Source organism: Cataglyphis hispanica, chromosome 10 (assembly GCF_021464435.1).
Source record: "Cataglyphis hispanica isolate Lineage 1 chromosome 10, ULB_Chis1_1.0, whole genome shotgun sequence".
NCBI lineage: Eukaryota > Metazoa > Arthropoda > Insecta > Hymenoptera > Formicidae > Cataglyphis > Cataglyphis hispanica.
This window is the reverse complement of record NC_065963.1, coordinates 6037514-6055602: the sequence shown is the minus strand read 5'-3', so window position 1 is coordinate 6055602 and position 18089 is coordinate 6037514. Positions and strand designations below refer to the sequence as shown.

The 18089-nt window shown below is 41.3% G+C and overlaps 1 protein-coding gene across 23 annotated transcripts in view; it reads left to right on the top strand.

Moving 5' to 3' along the window:
* The window catches only part of LOC126852195 (polypyrimidine tract-binding protein 1), a 351818-nt gene that overhangs the window by 191081 nt on the left and 142648 nt on the right, over positions 1-18089 (top strand). For 20 of the 23 annotated variants that reach the window (XM_050596721.1, XM_050596729.1, XM_050596727.1 and 17 more), the window contains one exon: positions 16692-16745. The exons of the other annotated variants lie outside the window; for them this stretch is intronic. In XM_050596721.1, coding sequence (XP_050452678.1) covers positions 16692-16745 — 54 coding nt within the window. The remainder of the gene's footprint in view (positions 1-16691; positions 16746-18089) is intronic. 23 annotated transcript variants of the gene reach the window in all.

Here is an 18089-nt window from a genome sequence, read left to right as displayed (position 1 = left end):
AAGTTTATATAAGAGAAAATTATAATAATTATAATAACTGCTTTCCAGAAAATTGAAAGCAACTTAAACTGCAACGCGAGCAAATTACGAAAATAATAATAATTTCATCTTGTTGAATATTATTTATCAAAATATTTTACAAAAATTTTCTATTCAAGTTTATCACATTTGCAAATAATATTCGTCTGTCTCAATTTTTTGTAATTACAATGTAATATCACGTAATATTAGAGATCGATCGAGCGGCGATTGCATTCTTCGCCGCTGAAATCTTCTCGTGCCGCGTTGGATGCGTTCGGAACTCACGGAAAATAGCCTGCGGAAATGCTGCGGAATACAATATGTTTCGAGCCTTGCGAGCTTGGTCATTAACCCAGCCGAACGAGGTTTCGCACACCTCGCCATTCTCTTTCTCGCTGTCTCTCTCCTCCGACTACAAAACACGAGACCTGACAGTCGCGCCGCGTCTATCCTCCCTCGGTTCTTGTCGGCGCGCTTGTCCCTTCGGCAAGAGGGATGCATGAAATGCTCGCATGAAATCTCGTTGAATACTTGGACAACGCTATATCATCTGCCCGTAACGGGGCGCTGCCCCGTTTCAACGGCACGGCCGCGTCTGTCCGACCCGCAACTACTTTGGCTCGTGGTTCAAACATTATGTTGGTTTCATATGAGTTGACGCGATAACAATTCAATAGGGACAAGGATGTAATTAGCTCAACATTTGCAATTTCTCGAAATGATTTATTTATAAAGCGTGCAATATTTCTTTTAATTGTGCGTCACATAATAATACGATACGTGATGTTAAAAGAACAATTTTCTCGCCTTTCGATAAAATCACTTTGTATCGATGGCGATGATTGAACATCGTGGACTATTAAACGCACCGGAGAAATTTTGGGGCTTACAATTTATTTATTTATTTCGCGAGATTACGATTACTTTCGGAAAGTAAATGCTTGGTCATATAACTCCGGTGGGGCGACATCGCGGCCGGACTATCGTATAAACGTTCATCTTGACCAATAGGTATTTGTTCCTCTCGTCCCCTTTTAGCTAAGTTACACGGTGATAAACCGGGGGGATCACGCGGACAATGGCCGCCCTTTATGATGACCCTGGATATACACACGTTGTTGGAGGTATCGTGCGTACTTATAGCAGTTTGAGATTGGCCGAGGAACTCGTAACACCCGAAATTTCCTGCCAGCATCAATACTCGACGAAATTGTTTTTATACATCCATCGTTGCCATCGTCAGGACAGACCCGGATACGATTAACAATTAAATAAAATAAATATATATTACGCTGCGACATCACTAAACTGTGACATATTATATGATTTATATAAATTGAATAAAATCTCGCGTACGTTGGGCGCGCAAATTTATAATATTCATTACGAAACACGCATCCCACAACGCTAGCCATTAAATTTTCAACACTTATTATTATTACGCTCATTATTCATTCGTAATACAGTTTACATTATATTTATCATGCAGATTCATTATCGCCGCTTTGATGTAACACCGCTCTAAATACACAGGAAAATGCTTTGCGCATACTAAATTTTATTATAACATAAAGCGAGACGGCGCCGCGACTCTCGCATCCATCGATCAGACTGTCGAGTCTCTCGCTGGCGAGATTTCTCGACGCGCCACGATTTGACTGTGTGCGCATTCTGACGACAAAGCCATTTTCGACGAATACCAAACCGAAGATAAATAGTCGGGCGCGTTTGTCTCCGGAGAGAGTGTAACGTCGTGTAACGAGAATGAAAATAAAGCGAAACAGACGGCGAGCGATTTTCACGATCGCCTTTTTACCGCACAAAATGGACATCGTGATACTCTTTATTTTCTTCGGGACCGAAACCACGAGAGTGTGACGCGCGTGTGCACTTGCGTGTGCGAACATACACACACACATGAGCGCAGGTCGGTTTTAATTAGAGAGCCTGCACCTCCTATTCGAGGACCGAAGTAGGGGCTCTCTTCGATTAAATTATTAATTAACGTTCTCCTAGAAATACCGCATCATGTCGGTACACACGCGCATAGGCTCGCACGCGATTCCTAACTGAGAGAGTGATAAAGGAGGGCCGCTTGGCTGATGGGCAAGAGATGGTGCAATTTTACATACGTGTGTGTGTGTGTGTGTATATGTATGCGCACATAATCTATGTCGCGCCATACATCAACGGCCGTGACTATGTGTCACAGGCGTGTGCGATCACAAGCCGATCTCGGCCGTTATAATGCTGCATTCATGATGGACACGATGAGGGTGAGCGAAGGACACAAGTGTCCGATGTTTCACGTGGATTTTCCTTTATACGTTGCTTTACTTTATAACGATTGTAAGGAAAATAATTCAGGAATATTGCAATATGGCTGACGTAATAATTCTGATGTAACTGGTTAATAATTCTTTTAATCTTTTATAAAATTAGAAACAGTGATAACTATTATTTTATACATACACATACATATAAATGTTTAGATGATAACAAAATATAAACATGTAGGAATAAATTTTCTTCATAGTGTCGTAAATTGCTTTCTTATTGAATTAATAAAGATTTGAAAGAAAAATTTAAATATTGATATGTAAAGCTGAAATTATATATTTTTCTTGAAAATATAAATCGTAAAATGAAAAAAGAAACAAAATATATTATATAAATATTTTCGCAATAAAATTCTAAACGAACGAGAATGTAACCGGTGAGAGCAAAGAACGGTAATGGAGGAAGGTAGGAGCGAGGGAAAGGGTTAATGCATGAAAGTGCTCGTAGCGTTTGTCAAACCAATTAAGCTTGTCTCATTATAAAGGCTGCTTTTAGGATGGCGAACGGAAGGGGGAGGGAAGCAAACGGCTTTGTTGCGGCGGTTATGGCAGCGCAACTATAGAACTGCGTCTGTAATGGATCAGTTTTATGGGCGCTGCGTAGGACGATGCCGACTCGCTCTTCCGCGGTCCGTAAAGCCGGCCGCAAAGTTCGTCAAAGTACATTGTGTCGCGGGACAGGATGGACGGATGGATGCGTCGGTGATCCTGAAGACCGCAAAGCGCGTTCCATGAAATTATCGGGCGCTTCGTTCCGAATGGATTTCGGAGTGAAGGTCCATGCGGTGAGCATTGATCGACCGACCGACAATATCGGTCAACTGGCTCGCTCGAGCAATTTACGCGGTAATTTTGGTTTTAACGTGGACGAAAAGAAACGTTTAGTCGAGACGGTTATAACGTAAATGATATGATAATCGCGAAATCACGAGTCTTCCCGATCAACGAAATCGTGTTTCGACTCGGTCTCACGATTGATTTACGCTGATTGAAAGTGGCAGGCGTCATGATGAATAATAAATGCTAATTAATGTCTGTAACGCTCGTTTACAACTCCCTGCCATAAATGTCTAATCAAGGGGCAAACTTCGACCATCTCCCGCAGCCTAAACTCCGCTCTTCTTAAGCCGTCGAGTTAGTTTCCGGGGTAGTTTGCAGCATTCTGCGTTCAGTTCTCCGCCTCGCTACCTCTTTCTCCGGCCTGTTCTATCCTAGTTTTCTCTCTCTCTCTCTCTTCCTCCTCTCTCACCCTTACTTTCGTCGACCCTTTGTCGAATTTTCCCGTCCTTCCCTTTCGTCATATTTCTAAGTAAATTTCATAGTATAATTAACGTTTAATAGTCGCCATCCCTTGTCGATCCGCTGTGCAATTTACGTCACGAGTGGTACCGATCCCTTCAAACTCAAGTTCGACCTCCGTCTTTTCGCATGACCTGGATTAACCGACCCGAACAACAGTTTGCGTTTACTGATTTGTCACTGGCAAACCGTATGGAATGTCAATGGCGGCAGTGAAATTTTTAGTCGCAGATGATAATTGTGATAAATTTTTCGCAGCAAAAAATCTTCATCGAAATGACGAAGAAACATTCTTTCTCGTCGATTCCTTCTCATCGCGGTTTCGCATTCGCGCCTCGTCCCGTTCGATGAAAAATCCTCCGATCCGCCGGTGCAAATGTACATCGTCACGCGGAAGGGAGAGAGAGAGAGAGAGAGAGAGAGAGAGATCCTTTCTTTCATTGCTCTCGAAAAATGCGGCGCACGTTTCCGTTGCGAGATAGAAAATATATCTCGCGGTCCTACGAGCGCGAGGAGACATCTGCCGCTTTTCGCTGTCCGTTCACCTCGCCGACAGGGATCACGAGTTTCCTCCGCGGAAGCTCCATCCTTTCGCCACCCAAGCCTATCATTTTTTTTTTTTTTTGTTCTCTTCTCTTTCATCATTTTCTTCGCCCTCCTCTCCTTTTTTATCTATCCGGCCTGTGTACGCACGAACCTCACGGAGATCCTCGCAAATCCGGAGATCCAGAGATGTATGTCGTGTGTGACGTATTCGAGGCGCTTTGCCGCGACACGATCGGGGGATCCCCGCTGTTTGTTCGCGTTTATCGAATCCATCGGGCGTTCTCGTCGCGTCTTTTACGTAACCGACTTATAACCGTGATATATATCTCTCGACGCTATTGAAGGCGAGCAAGTCTTTTTTCAATAGCGATTTTCTCAATGGCGAAACTTGTGACGCAAATGCATAGATTATACATCAATATATATGTACATATTTTATATCATTTATATAAAATTCATATAAAATGTGATATAGAAAAATGCGTTTTTAAATAAATTTCATATATAAATTTCATGTATAAATGCGAGACAAAAATATGTTTTTTTTAAATAAGAGAAATCTATTCATTAAATAAGTAATTTGATTAATGCAAGATTTTTTTGTCACTCGCGCCATTTGCCGATCATATTATAAATTCCATTAATTTCGCGAGCTTATTTCCGCTACAAATCCCGCACGCGGGATATCGAAAAGGGCCGCGGAGGATTAGATGTTCCTGCTGCTACAGGCTACTTTTTTTCTCCAGCCGCGAAATTCTCTCGCCTTCTCCTCGGGCATCTCGGGACCGACATTGGGGATAATCGAGCCTGCCGTATCCCACGGGACGGCCCAACCATCCAATAAGGATCCGCTTATCGTCGAAATAGGAGGAGAGAGGACCATTTGTAAATCGAGACGACGCCGGGCGCCGCTCGTGGTTCGCTTTTGATTAATCGACGCCCGCGTCGACGTCGATTAACCGTTTAACCGCCCTCGGATACCACCGGGTATCTCGTTTCACCTCTCCCGATTTTTTCGATTCCGTGCTCCACCAGCGCCGGGACTTGTATCTCTCTCCTCGCTCGTATCCCGCACGTTCCCGCGGGGAATGTCATTGGGACGCGGAAAAAAAAGAAAAAGAGAGGAGGATACGAGAATGGAGGCTGCGTAGGGACAGCCAGAGGAGCTTCTATTATTTTTCAATTGCCCGGCCGAGCGAACACGAGTGGGATTCCCGGTATCCCGAGTGTAATTGCAGTCGGCTTTGTACGGTGGCGAGCGTAACCGCGGCGAAATAAGACGGAGAAACGAAGAGATAAAGAATGGAATATCTCTGTGTCCCGGATCGGACGCTCCCAGCTGGACTGGATGAGAGGATTTCTAGAAGGAATGGCCAGAGCGCGACGTGAGTGGCGTAACGTAAGACGTGGACGAAAGAACGAGCAGGGAAGAAAAAAAGCGATAAAACGAAATATGCATGTATGCTGTACGCCGGACAAGATACCGTGATCGATCAGGACAGCATGTTCGCGAATCGATCGACGGATCTCGAGGAGCAGCTTGATGGTTCGGTCGATGGCGCGAAATTATTCACCGCGGGCTCGCCGTCCCCTTTACGTCCTCTCCGTCCTGTATTATTTAGCGTTTAATTTTATGCGGCCGACGCTGAATCGAATCACGCCACAATGTGCGGACTAATAGATCCGCCGAATCTCTCGAGAAGAAGAGATCAAAAATCCAAAACCGGTAGTGAACGACGGTGGTCGAAGCGATCTAACGATTCGACGAGATATAAAAACAATCATCAGATCGAAAGAAAGATGGAAAAACAAAATTCCATTAGGCTGTCGCGAGTCGCGTTCCCGATTCCGAGGGGATAGTCGCACGGTCGCGGCCGACTTTCGCCGCGAGTTTAATTAAACTCTCCGTTACCTACATTTTGTACGGCACGCGGATGCGAAAGCGCATTGTTGCTAGTGTAACGCCGGCACGGTGGCGCAGACAATTGGCGATCGTGTATCGTCGTTGCCAACCAGCTCGAGAAAGTCGATTTCCTGGCGCTGGAGTTTCTCCCCTCATCCACCTCCTTTCCCGGCCTCTGTCTCTCGTCGTACAGCTTGTCTTTCTCTCTCTCTCTCTCTCTCTCTCTCTCTCTCGTAATGTTCATTCTTCCCTTTATCTGGCGAGTCCGCGAGAAGCGACGTCGATTGTTTCTCTCTCTCTCTCTCTCTTTTGCTTCAACTCGTTCTCGTATCTCTTTCTCTCGTTAGCGATATGAGGCCAGATACGAAATGGCGCCATTGTGAGGGAGGACTCCAACCCTGCGTTTAAAGCTCGATTCAAGTTGCAAGGGGATGGTTGCGGTCCGTACTCGTTACGGGCGCAGTTAAATATTCGATTGAGATTTCAATTGATAAGAGATCTCACGCGCGGGAGACTTGGCAGAATTAAATCGATCGTCACTTTCTCAAGATATTCACATTTAGCGCCGAGTATTTATTTTTTTTTAAGACATTACGAATGTAAGAGAATAAGTCGATATGCAAAAATTCAGGTTATATATTATGACGCAAACTGACTGACTTAAATAAATAATATATATATACAATATATATATATATATATATATATATATATATTTTTTTTTTTTGTGAGTCCGCGCGTATATACATATATAATGCAGGCAGAGTGAATTGTTTTTTGCATGACGGACAAAACTGCATGTTAATAATAACAATTGCTGTCATGAATAATCGAACGTCTAATACGTCATTTTGATTAAATTTCATTGGCGGCGTTGTGAAATTGCATTTCGTAAACATTGAATTAAATAGCAACATTACTATTATGACATTACGTAGTAATGCCCTTACCGTATAATAATGCCTGCTGCCTGCAATTTATAATGCAAAATTTCTCGTTTACCGTGTCTGCTTTATAGTTTGTTGAACCATGCAGTGGCACTCATTTTCGCAATATTCGTTATATGCGAATTGTTTTCTCGAAGAATAAAATGCAAAATTGCATTTGTTACCTTGCGTCAACCTCAATCAATATCTTTGCATCTCTAAATGTTACTAGATAATTTCTCATTAATTTTATTCCCTATCTTGTACGTTGTTTTAATATAGACACGTTATCATCTTGCTCGAGAGGCAAACGATGACGACAAAATGTGAGAGAGAACAAAGTACGCAGAATCAAATTAAAATATTAATTGAAGTATCAATGATATGAAAAATGTATAAAAATTTATGAAGAAAGAGGAGAAGGAATTATTTGGTTTGCGAGTGGAGGATTTTTAAGAATACAATTGAAGTGATTCTGAAAATCCAAAAAATGTTCTAAATCGACCGGCCGAGATATAATTCCAATAACGAGCTTTTATCCAGCTTCGATCGGGAAAGTTATAATATTAATATCGAGGCGAGAGAGACCGATACTAACTACACAACCATCGGTATTGTTATTACCTTTGCTCCGCCGCCAGCGACGGCGGTGGCGGGAAAGTTTCGCCTCATATTTCGGGAAATTCGTTTCCAGCTTTTACCCGCGGAAGCCATTCCTCATCGTTCTCGAGGCCCGCCGAAACGAAATTCCGCTGTTTCGCACCGTCGATCATTCGATTTCGCGCTGCCGATATGTAAATAATAGACCCCCGGAGAAACATACGCGGCGTCGCATCGTCCCGAATCGATGAGAATTCGCGATTGATTTGGTATCGGTTTCCATTTATCGACGTCGCCGATTGCAGCCTCGCGATGAATCTGCATTATGATACTGGGTGCTGCGTATGTGTGTCACTCTTTTGCTTCCCTATTTTTTCATAAATGTTTCAAAAACCATGTCAGATGGTATCGTATTATAGTTAAAAATTTATCCGCATTTATGTAAAAGCGTCTCCTACATTTTTATAGATTCAGACACACATACATGTTGGTTTATAGTTTTATACAGTTTTATAAAAAATAAAATATAAGATTTTATAATAAAATTATATATATTATATATATATATAACTCATTAATTGGCCATGGAGAAAGAGACAGAGAGAAAGATTTTAACACGAACAAGATTTACAATGCATCCAATGTAAATAGGCAATCGCCGATTATTATCGATGACTGCGCGAGGTAATCATACGTCGATCCGATTCTCTTTGAGCGTGGCTGACCAAAGTGTGGGCATTTCCACTTGAGACTTACTTTGCTCGCGCGTGAACTTCCGAGCCGGGGGTGCCGCGACGCCGGTAAAACGGAATATTGATGAATCCGTTAATAATCGCCCGTCGGTTATCGCTATTAGCGAGCATCGCACAAAGCGCGTCGTACTAATTAAAACGGATAATACATCGGTTCGTGTAGAATGAGGCGGTAATTGGGTGCGGGGGTTCGTGCCCTATTATTATTAATTATCTCGTTAATAGGGCATCGCTCGAATAGATCTCTCATTGAATGTGACTCTTTGCAGCTTAGCCCGACATTGATACACGAGATCAAACATAGCGTTCACCAATTTCAATTGTTCGCTTCATGACAGATATAAAATTTGTTCCTTTTCTTTTTTTTAAATACAATTTTTTTTTTTAACATATGTATGTATGTATATTTGCAACGCGTTACTAATATATAAAAAGAAAATGAGTGAGGGGAAGGGGGCTAAATGTTCTACCTTTAAAAGTTCGATTTCCGCCAAATTCCTCGGCAAACCCTTCGACGATTAATACCGTGATTACCAACGCCATCGGCGTTATCGGCCGCGTTTATCAGCCGGCGCTACGTTTCCTGTGATCTCATTTTTAGAAGCGATGGCCTCCCTCTTTTCTCTCTTTCTCTCGCGCTGACGATCGTACGTTTATGTGAGGGAAGTTTGTAGATTAGTCCGATCACGACGATCGTATGCTTGATGCGATTGAACGTTATCGTCGTCGCGATAGGAATTACATTCGGCGGTGGAAGGGAGGGATGACTCGAACAGGCGGTCATCCCCTCCTTTTCCCTTGATATCGTCGATATAAACCAATGGCTCACCTTCGTCGAGTAGAATCGGCGAGTTGTTCCTTTTACGACGTGATATACTCGCGGAAACGGTCGCTCGACAAAGTTACATCGTAAAGTACGCAGTGCGAAGTCGGGAGGATTTCGTCCAGTTGAGTAATAAAGCTCCCGTCCAGATCTCAATCGCGGGTGATTCGGCAAGAAAAAGAATTGATTTGGTTCATAAGTTTCGCGGTATTAACGAATAGTAGAAATCGCGTGTCTTTCGGCGAAATAATGTCTCAAAGTCGGTGCTTATATACAGGATATGGTTGAAAAATATAGATAAGATGGAGTTTTTCCTCGCTACAAATTTGATTTCGCCGTAAAGCAATCAAATTATCTCGAGATTTTAACAAGGCAGGAGAGACACGTGAATTTATAAAGGATAGTTTCGGATGATTTCCGGGGGATGCTTTTGAATTCCGCATTTGGCAATCAAATGTAAAGTAGCAGCTACGAAAAGTGGCTTTAATTTCAGCGATAGTTAATGAGGTATCAGACTTTTAATGAGTAATGTGAAGTTGTTCAAAGGTCGGGACACAGTTTTGAAAACGTGTTCGACCAGAGTGCCTGCCAGGCAATCTCACGGTTTCTGAAAGACATCAAAGGAGATTCGTTTTGCGTACTGAACGAAATTGGCAATAACTTTTACAACATCGCTCGATGGAAAATGAAGAAAAAGTTGGAAGAGAGAAAAAGAGAGAAAGAAAGAGAGAGAGACTCGCGGAGATTTTATCTTCTCTTCATTTACTTAAGACGTACGCCGAGATGATTACATTCGCGATGACAACCCTCGCCGGCGGTTGTGTAATTTATTTACGCATTCTGCGATAGCAATTCCTTTGACGCTTTACTTATTTTTACTTTTCAAAGTAATTGCGCTCGGATTTTCTTGGCGTTGTAATATAGAGGATGCTAATAGTGTTTTTCATTTTTACTTTTCTAAGATTGTGTTTACGACCGTGCTTTCAAGTCGAATTTTTACTTTTTAAGATAAATATTTTTTCGAATAAATAATATTCTTTTTTTTAAAGCGAGAATTAATTCAAATTTATTTCCATCCATAGGATAAATCCATTTCTAACTCAACAATTTGTTATTTCTGAATATAATGAACATTCCCTATCTCCGAGCATTCTCTACGAAATAAAATCGAAAATAGCTTTTGGCTAAAGCCGCGTCGTAACATTTGTAAAATATTCCATTCCTCATTTCGACGAGAAAGATTGCATATGTGTGCCAGAAAAGAAGTCAAAATAAAAGCGTGAAGACGCGCACACCTTCGTGCGACGAAATCCTTCGTGGATTTCTGCAATTTTTACATCGGTTTTTTTCTATTTTCGACTTTCTCTCTTTTTATTTATTTATTGTTAGTTTTGCGCGCGAACCTCAAAGCGTGTTTGTTTCATGCAGCGGCGGCGGTCGGAATGGAAAGACGCGTATTGTTTTTCCACGATTGTATTTTTACATCGCCCTCTTGCCTGTGCGCGTTATAACGTCCATCGCATGTCCGTTTAGTATCCGCGTACATTATGGAATAACGGACCCTTTGTATGAAATCCATCCGCTCTTCCTTCCTCGCACACAGAACACGGTCTTCTTTTGACGTGTTTCTCCTTTTTTTCCCTTCGTTTCCCGGCACCGCGTTTAACCGTGTTTCGTCGTGGAAATAAAAAGTATCACACCGGCAGTTTTATATCTGACGTATGTATGCATGAAATGCTCCAAAAATGCGTGTAACTGATTATTTAAAGTAAATTAAAAATGTCCATCTTTTTTTTTTCAGGAAACTGTAATTTAGAATTTACGTCGTGAGATTTTTTTTAATTCTCCGTCTTGATGATGAGAGCGGTTGAGTTTTTAAGGGAAAATTTTCTTTGAATTCCTCGCAATCGACTTATTATCTAAGGTTTTGATATATTTTTGAACATTTAATATATCACTGTATTGATTTTTTTTATAATCACAAAAATAAAAAAAATTTAATATCACGCAAGTTAATCGATAATGGCGAACAAATTTTCTTAAATTCTAGAAGGCTAATTTCGAGAAGGCGTTTCCGTATGTATGCAAACGGAAATCGGAAGCAAGTAAATAAACCATTTGGAAAGATGGTTATCATCTGTATAGGGAAAGGAAGCCCCTTGGAAACCGCCTAGTCAGCCGATACTTAAATCTCTTCGTATCGCCGTCTGCGATCAGCTGGCGCTATCTCGCATTAATGGTCGCTACGTGTTCCTGAATAAATCGGCCCACTAAACAGTTTTTAGGCCGCTATTATTAACCGGCAAGGAAACGCGGACTACATTCTGAAGTTTTTTCGAGAATAGGAATTTTTGTTAAACGCTGTCGAAATGCGATTTCAACGTTCGCAAATAGGAGCGAGCGAAGGTAACTCGTTTTGAGTCGCAACAAGAAAAAAATCCAGTAATAAAGTTTCTCATAATAAATTTTGAAAATCTATTCTGTATTATAATCGCGAATTCAACTGAATTCAGTGCTGATCGCACTGCCCACAAGAGAGTATGCTTATATTTTTATAACAATGTTAATTTAATGAAAATCCTACAATAAGCTCCTGATATAACGGAAAATCCATCTGATTAATCAATCGAAAAGCGTACTCGCGACAATGCGTATTATGCGAGAGATGCTCTCTCTCCTTCTCTCTTTTGAAAATAAATTCGATAATAAGCAATGTAGGCCATTGGCCTTAGTTGGTTGTCGTTGGTAGTCGAACGAAAAGATTCTAGAGAGAGAGAGAGAGAGAGAGAGAGAGAGAGAGAGAGAGAGAGAGAGAGAGAATGACGGATACCGGAGATCCATTGAAGTGACACGTCTTTTGTGATTTTCTCATTACTGAAGTGGAAGGTCGATCTTGGAAGCCCATCTAGCTGCCGGAGCGACTTCCGTCCTTTCGCTCCTCGCTCTGATCCTTTTCCTTTTTCTCTCCATCTCTCTCGCCATCCGTCCCAGGCGCGAGCGTGCGCCTTAATGCCTCGCAGATAACTTGGCACAGTCTATGTGAAAGACTATCTATGTGACGTGGTCGTGTAAGTGGAATTACTTCTTTCATGCCGTCTTGTACGATACGTAATCCGCGTGGCCGCGGGATTCTCCCCGCGTCTAACTTCCGATCGGCTATCCGATCGGAAAATTATATTTCCTCGTGCAATCGCCTTAAGGCCGCCTGTAAGTCAACTCTTATCGATCTCTCATTCCCGACTATTACCTGCCCATTGTGTTCCCTACACCTGTCTCCGTGCAGTCCGCTAAATGGTTCCGCTGCTGCCTCTTTTTCCGCGCGCTACATTGGTTTCGTATGAGAGGCGAAGTCGGAAATGGGAAATTCGAAGCCGCAAAGGCGGTCCAATCGGGAGACTTGATACTTAATTCTTGCTCGTTCTGGTAATCGGCTTCGTAAGAGCTTGCGAAAGATTGAAGAGCGAAGAATGGATTGCGTAATAAAAATTATCCACGCAAATAATATCTTGATAATTCAGAGAAATTCTAAGAAATTACTTGGCATTTGAGATTATTGAACCGTGCTATCATTCGACATTTCGGAACTTTTTCTATTTTGCATTCTAATTTAATGGATAATGTGAAATAATTAATTTATATACTTAATTCGCATAAGAACAAACAAAATAATAATTCTCGACTAATTAAATAATATTTTTATATCTTACAAAATATGAATACTTTTAATAAATATATGAATATTCCAATCTTTATTTTATATAAAAGAAGAGATAATAAAATATACTTAGAAATAAATTTGTCTAATTTGTTCCTCATAAAAGTAAACTGCTCTCTTCTGTTATTAAGGAAGATCTGGGCACTCGTGAGGGAAACTCGAACATTTTGAATAATACTGAAATAATATATTTGAAAATGTGTAACCCTTGAAATGAAATGAAAATACTATCTTTCATGAGTGAATAAAGAGATACTTAAATACGTACATGAATTCCAATTCTGCATGCACGAAAATGATAATTATAAATATCGTAGAAAACTACTTTTCATATTCTTCACAAAATTATATTCAATTTTGTTCGTTATAATAAAATATTTTACAACAATTTTATCAGAATTTTTGAGATCGCACTTTTTACAACATTATTAATTTATAAACGCATCGAGCTTTCTTTTACGCATCAAGATGTAAAAAATTCTATTCTATATTATTACATGATAAAAATTTAGATCACATTTAAAATCGCCGTCGAATATTTTGGTATCTCGAGGAAAGAGCGCGGCGTGAATCGCTTATCAAGCCGACAACTGCAAGAATAGTACCTAACGCGAAACAAGTTTGCATCGAGTCGACGCGTCTTTCGCGTGACGTCAATTTGCGCCCTCGCGAAAGCGCCGAGTCGTTACGCGGCATTGTTCGCGCATTGTTGCCATCGCATTGCGCCGACATTCTTCCTAGTGTCCATTGTCGAGCACAATCCGGGCGAGTTTCCTTTGTGGGTGAAAGGGAGGATAGTGTCAAAAGAGCTTTTGCGAGGCGGAAGAGTCGCGCCAGTCCAACAGCTGATCCGGCCCGTCCGTCCCTCGACCGACATCAATTAGTATTACAAGGCGCTCGTAACTATGTACACATTCTCCTGCGAACGGACACACTTGACGGAAACATGCATTAACCCCTTTCGCTCGTAAATACGAAGTGTCTTGTACCGAACGCCGAGGATTTCTCGCAATTTCTGCGCGAGAAGACAGTAGTCGACTGTAGATCGACGACAACTTTCCAATTTTCAGCATTAAATAACTCTTTAAGTATGTCGGAAATTAAAATACTCTGTTAAAGTCCGCTTGAAATTAAACAAGTTGGAAATTCTGATGAAATATAGTCTTAACGGAAGAATACGAAGTAGAGTCTGTTATCTGTTTGCATCGTTTGCGCAGCTCAATTAACTGAAAAATCCTTATTTTTCTTCTCGATTTACGCAGCGATGTACTATTTCGAATGGCTCGGCGTAACATTTTCACGAATTTATCTTAGGCGCATTCATTACATATCGCGCACTCACATGTATCACGCGTCACCTGTGACGTAACATCTATCGTGCGTATATTTAATAACCACATCGATGCAAATGACGGACTCGATCTTACGTATTCACGCAAAACACGTATATTTTCACGTGTTTGATTACGTACGTGTGGCGTGTTTACGTCCACGCTCGGTTGCGTAAGTACGCGTAAACACCGATGGGACACTTTCGTTGATTCCATCAACGTCCCCTTCTTCGCGACTCCGTTATTATCATCCATTTGCTGATACAACGAGATAAATTGCTCTCTCCCCCCGTCACCTGACCTGACAGGTCTTTACCCTAAAACGCTCGTTCGGATCTGCCCGGGAATGCTCGAAAGGACCAAGTATCGAGTTTCATCATTATAAAAAAAGAATGCTGTAATAAAAAAAAAATGTCATTGGCTGGAATCTAATAGAACGTCGTATTCTCTCTTTAATACGCGGCAGATGGAATTCTCTTCGCAAAGTCGCGCGCAAAAGACGGAATAAAGGCGAGAAACGCAAAGCTCGTCTCTCTTAAAAAAATTATCTCGTGTCTCGCGACGCGCGCGTTAATTAATTCTATCGACACGCTGTAGCGTGGAAAAAGAATCCCGAGTCAATCAAGATTAGCGTTAATGAACGTCGTTACAAGCAAGAAGGTATCGATCGGCAATATCGGTTGATATCTCCTTGCTGTCGGCACGCAACGCGTATAATTAAAAATTCCCGTTTCGTTTTGCACGCTGTGTTTTCGAACTACGCCCGTAGTGCGTAGTTCCGTTCTCTTTATCGATTGCACCTTCAGGAGCGTGTTCGGAAAGGCTTCGTGGAGGGAAAAAAAAAAAAAGAAAAATGCGGCCAATCGTCAAACTTGCGTGTCGAGAGCGGTAAAACCGCTATCGATCCGTCTACGGTATTTATGTAAACATGCCCGAGTCCGGCGGGATTTCTTTCCATCCGGCGCACCTCCTTCATCGGCGCGTTTTCTCGCGAATTTTTTTTTCTTCTGTTTTATTTCGTTACCGCATTTATCATTCTTTACGATATTCGCGAGGTTTCGCTCTTTTATTAGTTTTTGAAATTTCCCTGTAGTTTTATCTTTATATACGCGAGCTCGTAAACTCGTTCAACGTACACTTACTGTTGCGCTCGCGCAATGCTGTGAAAAAAAAGAAACTTATAATTACACGAATATTATTAAAAAAAAAAAAAAAACACCCTTTTTACGATGTTTTGTTTCTCTGAAAATGAGATGAGTCTTGCGTAATATTTTTGTGCGATGCAGAATTCTAATGATTGATTGAAATGACGTGACGCAGAAATAAGACTCTTGAACGAGATGACGACGCGTCGTGCGGGGCAAATTTTCGTCGGGAAACGGGAAATTAGGCTGTCTATTACGATGCGATTCGAGCGAACCATAGATACGCCATACGTATGATTCGGTCGATAGGTTCGCTTGTCGACGTGTTAATTCGGCTATTAGGTGGCGCGAGACCGAGATATCTCGCGAATTCAGAACGTGTGTACCAGATTGCACGATCGAGATAGCTCGCCGGGTGCATCGCATCGTCGATATTTGCTGCGAGTCTGCGCGTCTTTTACTCCGCGCGAATTAATTCGCAGCTGGGGAGAAACGATTTACGTGTGCATAAACATTCTAATGGGTCTGTAACGGATCTGAGATACTCGCGCGATGGAAAGTAAGAATTGACAAGAAATCTATAGGGAATAAAAATTCCATTAGCTTACGCTCGATAATCCTCCGTCAAACGTAATTGGATCTACCGTGGTGATGCCGCTTTGTTTCCGCCTCGCTCACAGAATGAAACAATATCGCTATAAAGTGATCAGAACTATAACTCGATAACTGTCATTAATCAAGTCGAGCGGGAATGTTATTGTCGCTGTCGATGAACAATCGCGAATTTGTCCGCAAAATCGCGCGTGCCGTTCGAGGCGTCGCATAATTTCGAGAGAGCAAAGGGAATTTTGGATCGATAAAGCGGAAAGGATAGAATTAACGCAAATAAAGCAAGTAAATGGAACTACTATTCTAGAATAGTCCTCAGTGTATATATCGTTATAACTCGCGACTGTATGCAATCAGCCTGAAATCGTCGACATCGTTCACGCAAACGACTTGTAAAGACATTAAGTTGTGTATGTAATAATCGAACGCTATTTTAGTACGCCAGTTAAATCATTCGGTAATAATATATAAATGTTGATGTATAATTGGTGCTTCTATTTTTTATGATTTTTATACATATTTAAATATTAAATATAATATAATATATAATATAATCATTTTTTTTATACTTAAAGATCTTTCATATATTTGACAGCACATTGTGATTTGTATTATTTAGACAACTCGATCGCTTTGATTACCACAAAAGTACTAACCCTCTTCGCTTTCTTTTCGATTGCAGGTGAGTGTCCAGGAATTCCAGTACGCACGCGGGACGGGCGCGTCCCTGACGATGGTAAGCCATAAAGCAATGTATACCGTCGTTTTATCCGTGCGTTATCGTCCAAAAGGCTCTTTCCCGGGACGATGTAGCTCGCGAAGATATGGGAAGAGGTCCTAATATCTCGCAGGCACACATCCGTCTTAATTAATGTCGCGATACATCTCGACTTCCGCTCGTGCTGCCACTCGTAGCATTCGGTTTAATATGCAGCCGGCTTTACCCCTAATAATCTCGTTGGAGGACAAAAATTACCGCGGAGAATTTAGCTCATTTCCGTCTGCATTAATTATTGTTTTACGGTGCAAGTAATCTTTCGGAAATCGTAAAAAGTTATAAACGAGGATATATATAGGACCTATTCTTAATTTATTTTATTGAAAGTATTAATTATATTTATAAAATGTGCTTTGCGCTTTGATTATTCTTAGAATTTTGAACTTGCAACTACCTTGCAATTTGCGGCATTAATTATTGCGAAATATTGTCGAATGCATACTTTATAGGATCTGCGACTCGCGTATTCCGGTTATGCGCGATATACGTTTCGTAATTTAGTAAATGTGATATGGATTCGATCGTTCAGGTTCTATAGCATACATTAAATATAAATGGCGATTCCGTCGGGACGTATAATCACACGCGAATCAATCATTTCAGCGCGATAATAAATATTGGCGTCGATGTTTTACGTATTGAAAACAACGGTTGGCCAATGCCAATATTTTCCATCGCTCGTATATAGTCATCCGTACATTAAGCTGATCTAATGCGTCAATGTAACGTGACTGCGCGGCTTCAATGCATTCATATCCGCTGATGTCACGATGCTTTTATTAAGTACACCTCCCCCAATATGCCAACACGACGAATTTGTCACTCGCGTACTCCGTAATTTTCGTGAAACGCGCAAGATCCTGCGGCGTTGATCAAACACGGCAGCTTAATTAATTAAACTTTTACGGAAACAACCGTGTCACAAGAGACGACTGTCATATCTATTTCCGTTTCGCATCGTCCAAAGATGGCCGTTGAATGAAAAATAAAATGAGAGACCATTTCCCGTGTTAGCGTCTCTTTCTATACATTTTCAAGAGTGCAATTTCGGTTATTGCGAGTGGATTTCTTGAACGAGCCTGGATATAAGATCTTCTCTTAGCATACTTTTTTAATATTCCGCGAAATATCTTACGACGGAAAGATGAAGCTTGAATCGTGCAGAAAATCGTCGAAATGTCTCGCGAGAGCTGCGAACGATATGCAAATTCCGGCGAAATAAAATTTCCACGTAATATCGACGATTACAATCACGGATTGTCCTCGAAAGAGAGATCGATTCCCTGTTCGATCGTCTCCGTT